General features: G+C 39.5%; 1 protein-coding gene across 1 annotated transcript; it reads left to right on the top strand.

The window, feature by feature from the left end:
* The first annotated feature begins 776 nt into the window (after positions 1 to 776).
* On the top strand, positions 777 to 8,473 carry LOC129109719 (endoribonuclease ZC3H12A). The gene is made up of 6 exons (XM_054621841.1): positions 777 to 866; positions 2,037 to 2,485; positions 2,996 to 3,135; positions 5,959 to 6,193; positions 6,363 to 6,469; positions 6,593 to 8,473. The coding sequence occupies exons 2-6, from the start codon at positions 2,112 to 2,114 to the stop codon at positions 7,624 to 7,626; spliced, it is 1,890 nt and encodes a 629-aa protein (XP_054477816.1). The 5' UTR covers positions 777 to 866; positions 2,037 to 2,111; the 3' UTR covers positions 7,627 to 8,473.
* Positions 8,474 to 17,800: the final 9,327 nt, after the last annotated feature.

Below are 17,800 nucleotides of genomic sequence, written 5' to 3'. Positions count from 1 at the left end.
ATTCTGGTTTGTTGAGCATTTGTTTGTTTACCACATAATTCCATATGTGTTCCTTCATAGTTTGGATGTCTTCAATATTAATCTACAATGTAAAAATTTTTTAAATTAAAATAAAGACAAAGTAGTTGAATGAGAAGGTGTGTCCAAACTTTTGACTGGTACTGTATATATATATATATATATATATATATATATATATATTTATTTATTATAATAATATATATATATATATATATATATATATATATATATACATATATAAATATATATATATATATATATATATATATATATACATATAAATAAATATATATATATATACTTAATTATTTTTCTTTTCATTTAAAGGATCAAATTTGAGTTTTTAATTTGGTCAATATTTATGTGCTCTATAAATAAATGAACTTGATTTTGACTTTGTTTGTAGTTGCTACATCTATAATGCCTCTTATCACAGCATACGAAGAGTGGATCTCATTTAATTCCATGCGTTTTCTTTGCCACTGTATTCTGTAAATCGCCTCAAGGGGACAAACAGCAGCAACAAAGACCATGTAAAATAGCCGAAACACGCTCAAACAAAAGAAAGAAACAAAAGAACCGGTGGAGCCAACATAGTGAATGACTGACAGCCAAAGGGAAATGAACACAACATTATCTTATCTCTGTTTTATGCAAATATGTCAAGGCTCAGCATGCCTCCGTTGGGAGGAGGAGGAAAAAGGCTACAAATGATTTTCCTATAGTGGGCGGTGCCACGAAGTCAGAACCGTGTCAAAGTTACTGTACTTGGAAACATTAACGGGACTTGGAAGTGACTTCTGCTGACAAAAGCAACACGGAGAGAAAGAGACTGAGCAGTGGAGGTAAGTTGTCGGATCGACTCTTTTTTTGTTGTTTTGTTTAACGAGTGAATGAGCTGTTATATAACCAGCCTGCCGGTTAACAGTGGGAATGCCCCGTTGGACGCTGGTCACCTGAGCCAGGTAGATTACTTGTTTGTGTTTTCATACAGGTTAACACAACGTACATACAGTGAAGCGGTGGTGCTTCTTCCTGGTGCGTCCAGCTGATCTCATTTAACAGGCTGAGAGGAGAGTTGAGTAGACTTCACAGTAGGCCTGTAACCTTAGGATACATAAGGAGCACGGGCTGCTTACACATGATCCTTTTTAATTTGACTTTAACTCCTTAATATCAAATGTGACAATTACAACATACACATTCAAAGATATTATATTGTCTGAATGAAACACGATGTTTTAGATTTATCAGATACACTAAATTATAATATGTGATATAGAATAGAAGTTGTTGGTATATATATATATATATATATATATATATATATATATATATATATATATATATACAGTACTAGTCAAAGTTTGGACACACCTTCTCTTTCAACTACTTTGAAGAATCTAAAATATAAAACATATTCTGGTTTGTTGAGCATTTGTTTGTTTACCACATAATTCCATATGTGTTCCTTCATAGTTTGGATGTCTTCAATATTAATCTACAATGTAGAAAAAAATTTTAAAAATAAAATAAATAAAAACGATGGAATGAGAAGGTGTGTCCAAACTTTTGACTGGTACTGTATGTATATTCTTTGTACTTAAAATAAAGACAAATCAGGTTTTTACTGATGCTGATTTTTCATTATAGGTTCATCTGGCAATTTCTTTTCTTAATTTAATCAATTAATTGTGTAGTCCGTAAATCATCAGAAAAATTCCCATCACAGTTTCCGTGAGCCAAAAGTGTCATCAACAAATTGGTTGTTTTGTTCACAATGGGCTTGGCTCAATCACTCTCAGGCTTTGTAACCTGGAAATATTCAATTGACTGTTATTTTAGAACAACAAAAGAAGCTAATTATCACATTGGGTTGATTTATTTTGGGTTAGTTTCCAAAAATACCAAACATGCCAGGCAGAATTTGGGGGAAATGATACAAAAGTGTTTAATAAAGGTTTAATTATGTCAAATAATCTTGTATTCCTATATGACATTCATTTTTTCTTTAGTGAGTCGATAAATATCGCCCTGGGGCTGTGTAACACTCCTTCTATGCTGCTGAAGAGAGGCCCAGACGCTCCAGGATGGATTCAGCACTTCCCAGCCAGAGCCAAGTGTTGGACCTGCTTGAACCAGACAGTGAGGAGCTCCAGCTCAGAGTGGACTTCTTCAGGAAACTGGGTTACTCCTCAGCGGAGGTGAAGGCTGCTCTAAGGAAGCTGGGCCTGAGCACTGACACCAACTCGGTGCTGGGTGAGCTGGTTCTGAGCAGGACCGGCGCTGAACCCTGCATGTCCAGTTCTGACACTGATGAGATCAGCACCGGCCAAAAGGACCCACTGCTGCCTCCCAGCTGGGCTGTTGAACCCTGCAGAATCACCCCACAATTCGGGGACCGGAGGAATACGGACACAGAATTGAGGCCCATTGTTATTGACGGCAGCAATGTTGCAATGAGGTAAACTTGATAAGCTTTCGCTCTCTTTAATAGGATCATAGGTCATTTAGTTCAATCATATTTAACAATTTTCAAAGCTATGTTTTACGTATTTTAAATACCTCAGCAGGTCTTATCTACATGAGGACAGTGAAATGCCTGTAAAGTAACTTGTCAGTCTGCAGTCACTCATTGTCATGGTGTCCTTAAACTCTAGCCTTGAAATATGCATCTACATGTTGCTTTAAAAAGGGGGGTGTTCACCACCCTGCCTTTGCATGTTTCTGTAAAAGCTAAAGCTACAATATGCAAATATAGGCACACACCTCAAAATCTCCGCCACTCAATAGACATGAAGTGTTATACAGGAAGTTCACAGTGAGTAATAGCCGCAGGGAAGGTTCCCTGCAAGACTACATTCAAAGGCGTGTGTTGTTTACACAGATCAACTGATGTTTTACTTCTCCCTTTTATATTATTTATAGTCAAATTATTTGTACTCATCTTTTCCCCCCTGCTTCTTTTTTACAGTCATGGGAACAAGGAAGTGTTCTCATGTCGCGGCATACAGCTTGCGGTGAACTTCTTTCTGGACAGAGGTCATAATACTATTACTGTCTTTGTTCCGACTTGGCGCAAAGAGCAGCCCAGACCTGATGCCCCCATAACAGGTAAGGATACAAGGAGTGGAGTGTACGACTAAGCAGACAAATGGTTCTTATCAAGCCGAGTAGTGTTACTTCAGCGTCACAAACACCTTTCAGTCAAAGCAGAAACAATCCCACTGGCTAGACCATAACCAGGCAGAGGCTGACCTCTTCTTCATTCTTGCAGTCATAGATTTGAGTGGCCAGCTGGTCGGCAGGTCTAACAAGCTTGTGTTTTAAATTAACATTTTTAACAGACAGGAGATAGTAGAGGTAGAAATCATAAATCACTTTGCTATTTCGAAACACTTCATTCAGTTCAATTCAAAGGTTTGTAGTGACCAGGCGTGAATCTCCGGTTCTGAAAAGTGCAGCCATTGCGGAAGTGCCTTAAACTTGGATTATTTCTAATGACAAGCAGCGGGCAATTCCCTGGTTGCATAAAAAAGTCTCATTGTAAAGAAGTCTATGAGAAAATTCCCCTACTTCTTACTTGATTTATTACCTCAGTACACATTGTAAACATGAGTTAATGATGTTAATCACTAGTTTCAAGTCTTCTTCAATACAGCATCATGTTCATTTGTAAATGATGTTCCCATTTAGAGTAAAATAGACGATAAAGCAGGGTATGCTTTAGGCGTGACACCTCTACAGTCCAAATATCGGCACTTCAGTTTGCTATTTGCAAAGAAAAAAAGATGGCAGCAGCCAAAATCCAAGATGTTCTAGTAGCCGAACTCGAGGCTTGATAACCGCAGTCCACAAACCGGTGACTACCTCAATTTCTAATATACAGTCTACGGTAGTCACTGAATTCTCAAGCTAAGCAGTGACATCACCGTTCAAATGCACTTCATTACGTAACAACAGTAAGCAAACGCATCACTGTTTGCACGGCCTAAAGTTAATTTTGCCGGTGTTCATTTCAATTGTTGTTGCTGGTCCAAACTGTTGTGTTCCCTTCAGTACAAGACTAGCCTATTTAAGCACTACCCATACGATAAATAGCTCAACTGTACAGCTGAGCAGACTATGGTGCTCTCAAGCACCGGTATGGGCTAAAAGCCACTGATTCCCTCAGGGACAATGGTGATTCATTATAGTCAGCTCACATTGAACATTTGTTGATACAGATTTGTTCATACATGTACTGAACACCCCTAAGAGACAGAAATAAAAGAATCAACGTTTCCTCACCTTTCTAGCGGACAGCACTTACACTACAAAATATAAGTATGAAATACCAGCGTTGGGTAGCTAATGATGAAGTCTCTCTTTTTGACTCCCAGACCATAAAAAAGCAGTCTATTCTAATGGGATTTTCACTGATGACAGAAATACTCCAAAGTGAGAACCGCTAACCACTTCTTCACGTGGTCCAAAGAAAGGAAACAGGACCAAACTATTAATCTGTACAAAAAACAAACCCTAAAAGCATAAATTTGCTTTTTTTTACCAGTTTCTGCTGGTTGCGGGCCAACTAATAACCCAAGAAATAGGCCAGTCCATAAACATGTCAATTAATTGTTGTTTCACACTACTTTTCTGTGTTAGATTACACAGACAAGATATAACATGTTTATTAGTCACTTTAAGAAGTGTTTTAAGGTGTGTCAAGCACATACATTCTTCCCTTTACAGAGCTTTGCTTTTTAAAGAAATCTGATTATGACCAAATCTCCTCTGAAACTTTAGTAGGTATGCATATTCCTGTATATGCAATTTAGTCCCACAATAGCCACAAGATACTGTTTCAATGTCGTCTGAGGCAGAACTGCTGAACTCATGTCAAAGCCGTGAGGCAACACAGTTAAGATTGTGAAACAGAGGTTTACCCAGTTGGCTCCAAAGTTATGTTTCCGAATGAAACCAAGACAACGGCAAGTGTGGACACACACTACCACTACTGCTCTGATAGGTTCTGTGTGGGTACAGTGTTATAATGCCTAGCAGTAGAACACAAAAGAGCTCTACATTTCAGACAGCTGAGTCACTAACCTTCTTGGGTGTATCTGACCTAGCCAGATTGATATCATATTTACACCATCTCTTTTATTCAGTCTTGCATCGTGGTTTTAAGCTTATTCATGCTTATCTAACCTCTGGCATCTCCGACAACAGCTATATGATGTAGGGTGGACCATCCTTTTTTAGAAATGATGCATCTTCTCTCATTATTTCATATATGTAAAGATAGGGTGGAGCAATCCAAAGGTTCTATTTTCAATCTGTGAACAAGGAAGTAAAAGTCAGCTTGCAATCATTCCTGGGAAAGCCCCATCAGGAAGTACAGCTGTGTTTTTTTTTCTGCTTGTAGAGTGATGTTAACTGCTGTCAGTCATCTACAGAAAGAAGTTACGTAAGACAATCTAAGGGGCACTTCAGTTTGAAAAGTGGCTTAAGTGTTTTTGTGTTTTGTCTGAAAGTCAGTTACTCAGCCATTCACATGCCTAGCTTTAATGTAGCCTGACCTCATGATGATTCATTCAAATTTCATGGCTCATTTCACTTCTAACATGTGGAATAAGCGCCTACAAAGTGTGTATTATGTTTTCAATCGTATTGCAGTCACAGTAATATGATATTGTGTAAATATTAGATAGTTTGTACAGGGGAAGCCTTGTCTGATGTCTTTTGTCTGTGATTGACCACTAGGGCTTTTGAAAAAGGCTTTGTGTTTTTTTGTATCTTGAATGTGCAGTTGTGGATCACGACAAACGTGTGTCATGTTACATAACAAAGCTATTCACTTTATATACAGCTTTCAACAAAAAGGATAATACAAAAACCTCTCCGTCACTATCGCTCCACAGCCATCTGACTCATGACTGTTTGAACTTTCAGATCAACACATCCTGATGGAGCTTGAAAAACGGAAAATAGTGGTCTTCACTCCATCGCGCCGGGTCGGTGGTAAGCGAGTGGTTTGCTATGATGATCGCTTCATTGTGAAGGTGGCGTATGAGTCCGATGGAGTGATTGTATCCAATGACACCTACCGTGACCTTCAAGGAGAAAGACCTGAGTGGAAGAAATGCATCGAGGAGAGGCTTCTCATGTTCTCCTTTGCAAATGACAAGTAAGCAATTAGCCTATTTTTCTTCCTGAGCATGTGAGGTTCCACATTTTTCTTCCATGAATGCTATTTAATTGGGTTCCAGAGGGCATATAGCATCTTTAGGGTGTAATCAGTGAAACATAATTATGCAGCACCCAGCTGATTTGTCACAAGTGCATTTTTTTTCCAGGTTCATGCCCCCAGATGACCCTCTGGGTCGCCATGGCCCCAGTCTTGACAACCTCCTTCGGAAAAAGCCGCTGCTTACAGAGCAAAAGAGACAGCTCTGTCCTTATGGTAAAATGTGATTAGCATAGAGCTCCATTCCTTCAGAGGTTTTGGACCAGGAAGTAAACTGGTTCCCAAATGAGATGACCTATAACTTATGTATATGTGTGTGTTCATTTTTGTTTTCCTCAGACAAAAAGTGCACTTACGGGATCAAATGTAAGTTCTACCACCCAGAGCGCTCAAACCAGTCCTACCTGTCCTTGGCTGATGAATTGAGAGAGAAAGCCCAGATTTCTACTGTAAAAGAAGAGAGGAATGCCAGATCATCACCCCGACAGCTTCAGTCTGATCCTGGTCCTGCTCATAATGCATTTTCTCATCCTAAAGACTCTTACACAGAGCACATAAGAGACCAGCAAAGTTATTCACATCCCGGTCTGGTTCGTGAAAATTCACTGCTGTACTGGGAGGAACCTAGAAAAAGTCCAAATCATATGCCTTGTCCTGTAACAGGAAGCCAGTCTCAGAAAGAGTGGCCTGGGATGCACTCCATGCCAAATCATTACTATAGCAACATCTCTCACGAGTATCTGGATTCTGGCCTTGGCTCTTATGAGAGTCAGTACTCTGACTATTCACATTGCCTCAGCAACTCCCACAGGATCAGGCCTCAGCAGCAAAGTGCCCTCGCTGGGCCCAGACATGCCCCAGTGCATTCAGAGAAAAATAACACCAGCCAGTCTTGCAGCTGCTGTTCCCATGTAGTACCAGCTCACCGGCAACATCATGGAGACCAGGACTGCAAGGGCCAACCCAAATACGACCCCTACCCTCCACACATGTTCCCGGCCGGTGTGCCACACCAAAACAGCCTCCCCAGCCATCTCCATTACAGTGGAACCCCACATCATCAGCAACATTACTGGTCGGATCCCTTTCAGGGGCTACCCCAAGCCAGAACATCATGTAGTCTTCCCCCTTCAGCAAATTCCTCACACCCTCAAAACGGCTCTTACAAGGGCCAACAGTACAATTCCTGGGGCCAACAACAGTCGTCCTCTGCTGCATACGACCCACAAAGGTTGGAACTCCGCAAGAAGCTGCAAGCCATCTTCAACCCACAGCAGGTGGATACAGTCATGGAAATGTTTCCACATGTGATGAATGCGGAGAAACTGGCTGCAGAGATCCTCAACCTGAAGGCTCAGAGAGGGATATTCTGATAATTCCTCTGATGATTTTCTTCCCTGGTATCTTCCTCCATCAAAACTAACATGATACTTGTGTTGACTCTTTATCATAGCAAACAAGAAAGCTTTGAAGAGGCTTTAAAAGTGTTTATAGTTGAGTGATTTAATATCTCATTGAAAGATGTTTAATTCTGTGCCTTTACAGCTGTGCAATTTGCCTTCCTATTTATGCAGTCAGTTATACGCATTTGTATGACATTGTACCCAAATGTGACCCTATCATCCAATGTTTTGGATGTAAAGTGCCTCTAGAACAAAATATTTATGACTGAGTTTCTAGAGTTTTGACTTTTGATGCATATTGCATCAAATGTGATACATTCTTATCTTTTTTCTCGTGCATTAAGGCAACGCTGTATAAAGTATTACATTTTATTTTACTTTCAATATAGTTCTCCAGAACAGCTTGTTGTTCAATATTATCTCTCTGAGGTGAAGCTACACAATATTACAATATGCTGTGGCCTGCCAATGCATTCAGTTGGTGTCAATTCAGTCGAGGATCTGGGCTCCCACACTGTATTTAAAATGAAACCTAACCTACCAAGGAAAATGAGAAGACTTTGACACTTGCAAAAGGAATTTGTTGGTGTGTCACCACCCTTTCCTGTAAATCACCATCAGTTTCATGAAATATTCTCAGAACAAGTGTTGCTGTAATACTATACGTGTATTTGGATAACTGTGGGATTGTAAAATGACAATCAAATGTGGAATTTAATCTCATAAACATGCAGATTTATGTTCTCTTAGAAACTGACTATGTACATGTATCCTGTGAGATTAATGCATAGTTGGCGTATGTCGGATTAAAATAAAAAAACACAAAAAATAAGAAAGTGTCGGATATAATGTGTGTCAGTCAGGTTAGTGCTAAACCAGTCTTTCTTGAGCTTAGCTAATGCGTTTGTAAATATATCTCCAAACCTTTCTTAGAAGCTTTGCATTTGCACTCACTCATGCTTACATCAGACCATATTACCTAAGACTACCAAACTCCCTTACTAAATTTCACAAGCAAGTCTCCACACAGAACTGCCTACTACTACCATTTTTCTAAAAAAAAAGAAAAAGGGGAGAGCCCAAGGGTTTTACAAATTAAGAAATGCTCTTCAGCTCATGTTGCAAGCTTGACCAAACAGTAGTTTTGTTTTTCCACTGTGTGAGGGGAAAGGTTAGTCTGTGTTTGTTTTTGTGTGTATGTATGCTCAGAGAGTTTTTAGCTATTCTGGAGTGTGTGTTGAATGACACCATTTAACTCGACATCTATTTAATGGATTTCTGTGAGTGTGGGTAAAAACATTCAATTGTAATCACTTTAATTCCCTGACTATTTTGGATTATGAACAAACACCTGTAAAACTATTTATATTCCCATTGGTCCCTGCTGTATTTCGTCTTAAGTTCTAATTATCGAATCATAGCATGCTAACACGCTAAGCTAACATGGTGAAAAACATTATACCTACTAAACACTAACATGCAATCATCATTGTGAGCATGTTTGAGCATTTACCTTAGGACAAGAAAAATTAATTAATTAAGAATTACTGACATGACAACATACTTCACAGACTTTTGTCATTAGTTATCTGTTCTCCACTCTGTTAGCCCTCTTTCCATTCATCCCGATGGTCCGTTCTACATCAGCAGTCTGTACTTCCGTCATTCCCAGGCCATCAGTAGTTTGTGGAATGGTACAAAGGCACCATAGCCAGGTTTGCTGCAAAGGACAGAAACAGAAACAAGATAAATATTGATAATGGCCGTGTGAAAAGTTAATTTAAAGGTTCATATTGATATATATTTAAAGGTAATATAGAAGCAAAACACTATTTGCAATGTAAAGATATCTTAGGGTGATGTTGTCCTGAGCTGATAATAAAGTCAGACTCCTTCTGTGTTTGTTGTATGTTAATGAGTTTCTCATGTGAAAGAAAAGAAAAGTCACATTGAATCGGCCTTAAAAATATTCCTTTCATTTATCCATGTGTAGGATACAATAGTTCATGTGCGGATTGGACTTCACTACCAGTTTTGTGAAGAATAGACTACATTTGAGCCCTGATTCCAAAATGTGTTGTTGCTGTAGGTAAATAGTTTACACCTCACATACCAGGTTCAAGCCTCACCTCTTAAATGCTGATGCTGACATGTTTATCACTTAACAGGATTTGGTCAGGCCGCAGTGTGACGCCTTCATATGGAGTGACACTTAAATGTGATTTTATGTATTTATCCCAAGCTTTTGGAATCATACTGAAATAACACGTGATTCTGCCAGAACATTGCAAGTTCATTTAAATGAACTTTGTAATTCTGCAATGTGATATCTGAGTGACGCAGTGGTGAACACAATAAATCCCAGCACAGTACTGAATGTCAGGGTTACACAGCGTGGGACACATTAAGAGGCTTCATGTTGCTTGTGCTCACACAGTAAGAAACTGAGATCAGTTACCATTCAAAGTAGCTAGATCCCCTGTGGCTGCCGTCATGCAATCCGTGATCAGGTGTCTGCAGCTCCACCCCAAGGTGGAGATCTGCCTCCCCCTGCAGGTGACCCAGGAAACGAATTGTTCCTGTGCTGATCCGTCCAGATGGCAGCATGATCCTGACCCGGTGACCCAGCTCCAGGTCCATGGGGGAATGGGGTACAAAAACCCGGTGAGGCCCTTTGGGCATCCTCCATGATCTTATACTGGAGGAAGAGAAGGTTCAGTCAGAAACATCAGTTATATTGAATAATTTAATGGGTGCTTTTACTCTGAAATGAAATAATATTTATTAAATCTATAGACCATGCAATGTAGTTTGACATTTTGGAATATACACTCATCTACTTTCTGTCAGAGTCAGTGTCAGACGATTGATACATCTCTCATGTCTGTACAGCAAATATGATTTTATGGCAAGCTGCCAGTTAGCTTAGCTTAGCACAGTGACTGGAAACAGGGAAACAGCAAGCCTGGCTCTGTCCAAAGATTGAAAAATCCAACTACCAGTAAAGCTCACTAATTTGCACGATATATCCTCTGTTTAATCTGCACAAAAACAAAAAATTCTAAACATAATTTTACAAGGGGCCATGTGGTTGAATAGTTGTCGCCTCTGAGCAGTCATCAGGCAACCCATGAAGACTCTCGGAAGACAATGCCCCCCCACAACCAAGAAATAGTCTTGTACACAACCCAAAAAAAAAAAATTGTTTTGGCAATTTAGTTTTTGTTCAAATTAAACTAATCATACATTTGGTGTTCATTAATGAACTTTAAATGTAGCTGTTTCCCAGTGTCCATGCACTCTCTGTGCTGAAATATGTTAAGAGGAGCTGTTGTAGCTTGATTTCCGCTGCACAGATACGAGAATCGTCAATCTTCTCATCTAACTCTCTGCCAAACTATTGCTTTAAGGGCTGCACGCCCGCACCTGGTGGCTGAGGAGGAGCAAGGTCTGGAGCTTAGTGCCGATGATAAGGATAACTGGCTGCCTGATAAACTGCTTGCGCAAGTGTCACCTCTCGAAAACACCTCTGACCCTCTGTGTTGGTACATCATTCCTGAGAGTCCGCCTGTTCATTGGAAACGAGCAGTTGACATCATTATTGAATTCAAAAGCATGAATGTATAAAAAAAACTGTGACACACACACTGTCCCAATGAGATCAGTGTGTGTTCCTGTCATTTACTTGAACACTCCTCAAATGCTTCTCCATTGTCCACCGCTGACTCCCCATGCTCATCACAACCGTACACTTTCACCAACACTCCAGCCTGAGAGGCCAGCTAAGAAAAAGGAGACAAGTTATCATCACGAAGTCCAGTGGTGGAAAGTAATGAAGTACATTTATTCAAGCTTTGTTATGAAAGTTCAGAAATTTTGGATGCAGGACTTTTATTGGAGTATTTTTCAACTTTGTTATTGTTTACTTTTACTCAAGTCAGTGATTGAATACTTCTTCCACCTCTTCCAAAGTCATAATCACAACTTCAACCACACACCCACTCACGAGCACACCTGATTAAGTAGCTCTTCCTGTTTTCTTTGCAGCTCAGCAAACCTCCTCTCCCATGATACTCTTTCACAGGCGACCCTGGTCTTGAGCGACAGGATCTCCTTCTCGGTTTTGGCTAGTCTTTTATGAAGGGTTGTTGTACGGTCGGGGCTGCCTGGTATGGCTGCAAACCCTTTACTCTCAGTTCCTGACAAAATAAGTAAAATGGGGTCATCACATCGTATCTTTATTTACACATTTGCTGACAAGATGTAAAGTAGATTTATGTCAGAATGCAGATTGACCTTTGGCTCCATAAACTAGATACGACAATGCAACTTGTTGGTTTACATTCAACCCTGATAGATGTGATAGATAGACTTTATGTCATCATAACAATTCATTTTGTGGGATACTGAAAGTCATCCTTACCTACAAATTGTTTCAGGTGTCGACTTGTGTCCTCTATAATGATACGTTCCCTGGGCAAGAATTTGATCGCATTGTATGGGCATATCTGAAATGCAAATAATCTATTATATATCCACCATAAAAATCAGCCCTTATCAAAAGGTGTAAATATTGACATATCCAGATTTAAATCACACATTTCACAGAGCAAACACACACCCAAAGGAACCTGCAGGTGCACAGTACCCCCTTGAATGTCCATGTAAACGCAGTCCACAGGATGTATGCCGTCATGCTGGAGCATGTTCACCTCACATTGTGATATTCTGACGAGGGAAATAATAACTGTTAATGTGAATTGACAGTAATGGGGTGAAGTAAATCATCTGAAATGATATTGACCTCAACATAACAGTTGATAATAGTTTTACTGGACCGTGGTATAATGAGTCCAACGGATCAGGTGTAGGCTTCTAAAGAAAGAAGGGCTATGCAATCTGTAATTGGATTCTGCACTGCTATGACCGAAACAAACACACATCAAAGCATGGCATGCCTTTGTGAAATGAACAGACGGAGCTGGACACTGACCTTTGCCAGAAGCTCAACTGTAGGATAGGAGGAAACAATCCCATGTGGGGTCATAAGGAGACGGTAGTTCCCATTCCTGCTCAATGAGTCTCTGTCCTAGTCCGTGCTGAATGCTAATGTGGCGCACTGACCTGTTGCTATGCACCACGTCTGTGTGTACAGTGCTGCTGATGACTGCTGGGTAGGTAAATCTTGTCTAATCCTCTTAGTCATGCAGTTACACAGTCCAGTTGCATCCAGGCTGCTTAATTTGGGTTACTGAGCCTTATTTTTAAACAATGTGGATAAGCCTCCACATGCAGTGCAACTGTTACCCCTGTTGGAGGAAGGAGGATTTCAGTGTCAGCATCCATCTGCTCCGTCTGTCTTTTAATTCAGTTGAAGTGATAATAAACAAATGTTCAGACAAAAACACTTGATTTTCCGTTTCATTTACAACAAAAAGTATTTACATTTCCATAGTGGGACGACACCACATATATGTTTTTTATTTGCGTGTTCCAGCTCTTCATTACTGTTTGTTTTTTTTGTCTTTTTACAAAAAGTAAAATATAACAACCCATTGGGGCTTTAGACTTCAGACCCTTTTACACAATGACCCCTTATGGAGGTATGTGTACATAGTTAAACATAGAGAACAAAAGATAACCGGTATAAAGTGGACAGCGACAATTGCCTCAAGTAATGGGCAAATAAAATACAATAAAAAAAGAAAATGATGAATAAACAAATAAGTTGAGCAAACAAGGCTTTATGGTCAATGTAACCTAGGAAGCCATTAATATTATAACAAACTTAGCAATATTAGATGCTCTTCAAGTTGAAAATGTTTTTCTGTTTACTTGGATCATTATGTAGAGTCATTTAACTGTATCCGTCAAGGGTAGCTAGGACAAACTGTTATGTATAATGTATAATATTCTATATCTCTTGTTTATTATTTTAGATAAATGTTCCTAAATGTTTTTTGACAAATGCATCTTTGGTGACTTTGGTATCTCCACTAGATTTTCAAATCAAGTTCGGTAAATCTTAACAATGTTTGGACAAGCAACATTAGTAAGTAAAACTGAACCAGTGGTGGATCCAGTAGAATTAAAGATAAGGTTCACATCTACAATAGTTCCTAGAAATTAGAAGATTTATTACAAGGCCATCACCCAGTAAAATGAGGGAAGTGATACTGCAACCCAGACTTTCATAACACAAATCAAACACATTATAAGTCTCAATGTTAGGAAATCAAGTGTGGAAAGGGGCGGCATTCCTTCCTCGTTAATTATCCTATTTATTATAGTTCAATAGTCTTTGGTTTCTAAGCAAAGCTGGGCATTCAAGTGAAATTTGAGCCAACAGGCAATATCTATATGGTTAATTGTTTCGCGTGAATAGGCGTAAAATTCAGCCCTGACATGTTCAGCTTCTGTTCAGATGTGCTGCGCATATCTGTTTCACTCAGAAAGGCAGGAAAACAATGTCATCTCGGGGTCCTGTTGACATACACGTACATGCAAAAAAATAACCAAATAGTAAAACCACATCCCCATCATCAGTCAGTCACTCGTTTGACTACGAGTTTGCTGTATGTTTGCAGACAACAGTGTCTTTGTCGGGAACATTTTGGAATCATGCAAATGATGAGGATATTTACATAGATATATACTGTGTGCACAATTATTAGGCAAATTGTATTTTTGAGGATTAATTTTATTATTGAACAACTACAGTGCTCCAGGTCAATCCAAAATGTTAATAAACCTCAAACCTGAATATTTAAGAAAGTAAAAGTGAGGTTTTGGCTTTTCTCGAAAATTTTCCCATCTCACTTGTTTATTTTCATCTGTTAAAGTGAGAATAATAAACAAACAACTCAAAATTTACAAATAAACATTTCTGACATTTCAAAAAAAAAAAAATCTGTGACCAATATAGCCACCTTTCTTTTCAATAACAGTCATAAGCCTTCCCTTCATGGAGTCTGTCAGTTTCTTAATCTGTTGACGATCAACTTCTCTCTGAACAGCCTCCCAGACATTGTTCAGAGAGGTGTACTGTTTTCCTTCACCGTAAATCTCCCGTTTAAGAAGGGCCCACAAGTTTTCAATAGGGTTTAGGTCAGGTGAGGAAGGGGGCCATGTCATTATTCTTTCATCTTTAAGGCCTTTACTGGCTAGCCACGCAGTGGAGTACTTCAATGCATGCGATGGAGCATTGTCCTGCATAAAAATCATGGTCTTCTTGAACGATGCAGACTTTTTCCTGTACCACTGCTTGAAGAAAGTGTCTTCTTAAAACTGGCAGTAGGTTTGGGAGTTGATTTTGAGTCCATCTTCAACCCGAAAAAGGTACCAGCCCATACCAGTACCCCACCTCCACCTTGCTGGCGTCTGAGTCGAAGTGGAGCTCTGTGCCCGTTACTGATCCAGCCACGGGCCCATCCATCTGGTCCGTCAAGAGTCACTCTCATCTCATCAGTCCATAAAACCTTTGAAATATCTGTCTTCAGATATTTCTTGGCCCAGTCTTGATGTTTCAATTTATGTGCCTTGTTTAGTGATGGTCGGGTTTCAGCCTTCCTTACCTTGGCCATATCTCTGAGCACTGAACACCTTGTACTTCTGGGCACTCCAGGTAGGTTGCAGTTCTGGAATATGACAGCACTGGAGGATAATGGGTTCCTGGTAGCTTCACATTTGATTCTTCTCAAATCTTTGGCAGTTCATTTGCATCTTTTTTCTCAACACGTTTCTTGCGACCCTGTTGACTATTTGCAACAAAACGTTTGATGGTTCTGTGATCACGCCCCAATAGCTTAGCAATTTAAAGAGTGCTGCATCCCTCTGAAAGACTTTTTATAATTTTTGACTTTTCAGAGTCAGTTAAATCTCTTTTTTGGCCCATTTTGTCTGAGGAAAAGAAGCTGCCTAATAATTATGCACACCTTGATATAGGGTGTTGATCTCCTTAGGCCACACCCTCCCTCATTACACAAATACACATCACCTGATATACTAGAACTCCAATTGGCATTAAAGTTTATACAGCTTGGAGTTGGAAAATATGCATAAAAATGATGATATGGTCAAAATACTCACTTGCCTAATAATTGTGCACACAGTGTACTGCTAAAAATGATGCTTTCTGTGATACCTAGGGAGATTACCTTTGGCAGATTTGTCCTATCTGCTATAACATCCCTGAATGGAATACTATTTTGACTACTGCAAACAAACAACTGCATGCATGTAAATGTGTTCACAAGCAAATGTGTTTGCATGTGTGTAGTGGGTGAGAACAAATCTCTTCCCGGGAAACTATAAAGACTATCTATCATCTAAAAGTTGCTAGAGCAAGGAAATCTAAATTAATTTTGCTTGCATCCTTGTATTCAAAGAGTCACCATTTCCCCACAAACCGATGCCACCGACAAGCCGGATTCGTCCCCACACATCCATCTTCATTGTCTGCTTCCAGTTCCTAAACCACCTACCTCTTGTCCTCCTGACTATATTTTCACAATGTCTACATGTACATTGAAAGAGCTATTGGTAAATTAAACTATTTCATAACCAGCAGCAGTGTTGGAATTGTGTGGGCACATAAATGCTAACCATTCCCACAGTTTCTAGTCAAGGGAAAAGATGACCAGATTTTGGGAGAATATATATTTGACCATTGGTCTCCAATGGTCAAATATATATTCTCCTGAAAGGAGGACGGTAAAATATTATATCTGTGGATTTGTCCCATCTCTAATTGGAAAGATGAAAGGATCTCAATAACAGGAACAATTAAAGCTACTGATAACTCTTTCAATGTACAAATGGATATATTAGTATTGTAAGACACTCGAAAAATACAAACCTACCCTTATAAAATATAAAAGACCTCATTTTTTCACTCCACTAGCAACAGTGACGATGTCCAGATGACAGACCCAGCCTTTTAGATGCATAGTCTAAAAAAAAACTTTAAAAGCTCATATTCTGGCTTTAGAGAATTCCAGAAAGCCTATTTTACAAATCCAATTCAAATCTGGACTTCATTTTACCACCTACAGAATTTTCTCTCAAACTGTGTACTTCAGTTACCACACTTTGAATAAGCCGAACACAGCGGACAACATTTCATGTGTTTCATGAAGCTGCAATGGAAAAAAAAAGGGAGGACTTCTGTCACCTGAATTGTGCAAGTGCCTTTTGTGTCGTGCCCAAGAATTCTACGTTCTTTAGGCCACAAAGAGGGGATTGTAGTCTGTGGGGGCTTTATGGCTGGCAGAGAGAGGGGGTCTGATTTCACATTGTGTTGAACAGAAACCAGCTCCCTATACAATCACCCCACAGGGCACTGAAATCTCACCTGTACTCTTATAGACTCACAAAGGCCTAATCCACTGAGTTATTTTAGTAAATCTTTAACTGTTGGTTGCACTAAGTTACCCTTTACCGAAGCAATCCAACAATGTGATGTTTTGTAATGTAATAACTTCTTTTACGTTGAAATAGCATGCTGTAAAGTGGTATCAAATGGTATTTTGATAGCTGAAAACGGTATTTAAAAGTTATTTTTACCTTAATGTGTGATATTTTGAATGATTTATCACACTGAATTAGAGTTTTTAGATTAAATATTGAATTCGGTCTCTCTTGGGTTGACCAGATTCCAGGTCAAACTCGAAACCAGTCATAATGGGATGATTATGAATCAAGTGCTTTCAGTTTTGACATATACTGCTGTTATTTAACCAGCACATTATGAAAACCTTACAGGAATCATTACCGCATCAATTCTTGGGCATCTTGAGACCCACCCAGCAACCACAGGCCGTTAGTCTCCTCCTCTCACACTAGTATAGCTGTGCAGGTGAGAGTTTCCCCATAGTACGTTGCATCTTCAGTGCTGTCGGCAGGAAGCGAAAGGGGGAGGTGGCAGAAAGCAACAGAGAACAGGAACACCAGAGAGAGAGAGAGAGCTCATTCACTTCAACCACAGCTGACAAAAAAAAAATCATCGCAGGTGAGTGGACTTTTTAGAAACAGTACTGATTTTAAATGATGATTTTTGTCTGCATGATTTAAACTCAGCTAAACAGAGCTTTGCTGTTCGTGCACAGGGAATCACAGGGTGATGCAGGTCAACAACAGTGGTGCT

Source organism: Anoplopoma fimbria, chromosome 20, assembly GCF_027596085.1.
Source record: "Anoplopoma fimbria isolate UVic2021 breed Golden Eagle Sablefish chromosome 20, Afim_UVic_2022, whole genome shotgun sequence".
NCBI classification, from domain to species: Eukaryota; Metazoa; Chordata; class Actinopteri; order Perciformes; family Anoplopomatidae; genus Anoplopoma; species Anoplopoma fimbria.
The sequence above is the reverse complement of the archived record's forward strand: the minus strand, read 5'-3'. Positions and strand labels throughout refer to the sequence as shown.

Excerpts from the sequence above, each read along its gene's own strand:
- LOC129109719 (XM_054621841.1), top strand. The coding sequence starts at position 2,112 with ATGGATTCAGCACTTCCCAGCCAGAGCCAAGTGTTGGACCTGCTTGAA. Across the intron at positions 2,486-2,995 it reads GGCAGCAATGTTGCAATGAG|TCATGGGAACAAGGAAGTGT; the intron begins GTAAACTTGATA and ends TCTTTTTTACAG. Across the intron at positions 6,194-6,362 it reads TTCTCCTTTGCAAATGACAA|GTTCATGCCCCCAGATGACC; the intron begins GTAAGCAATTAG and ends TTTTTTTTCCAG.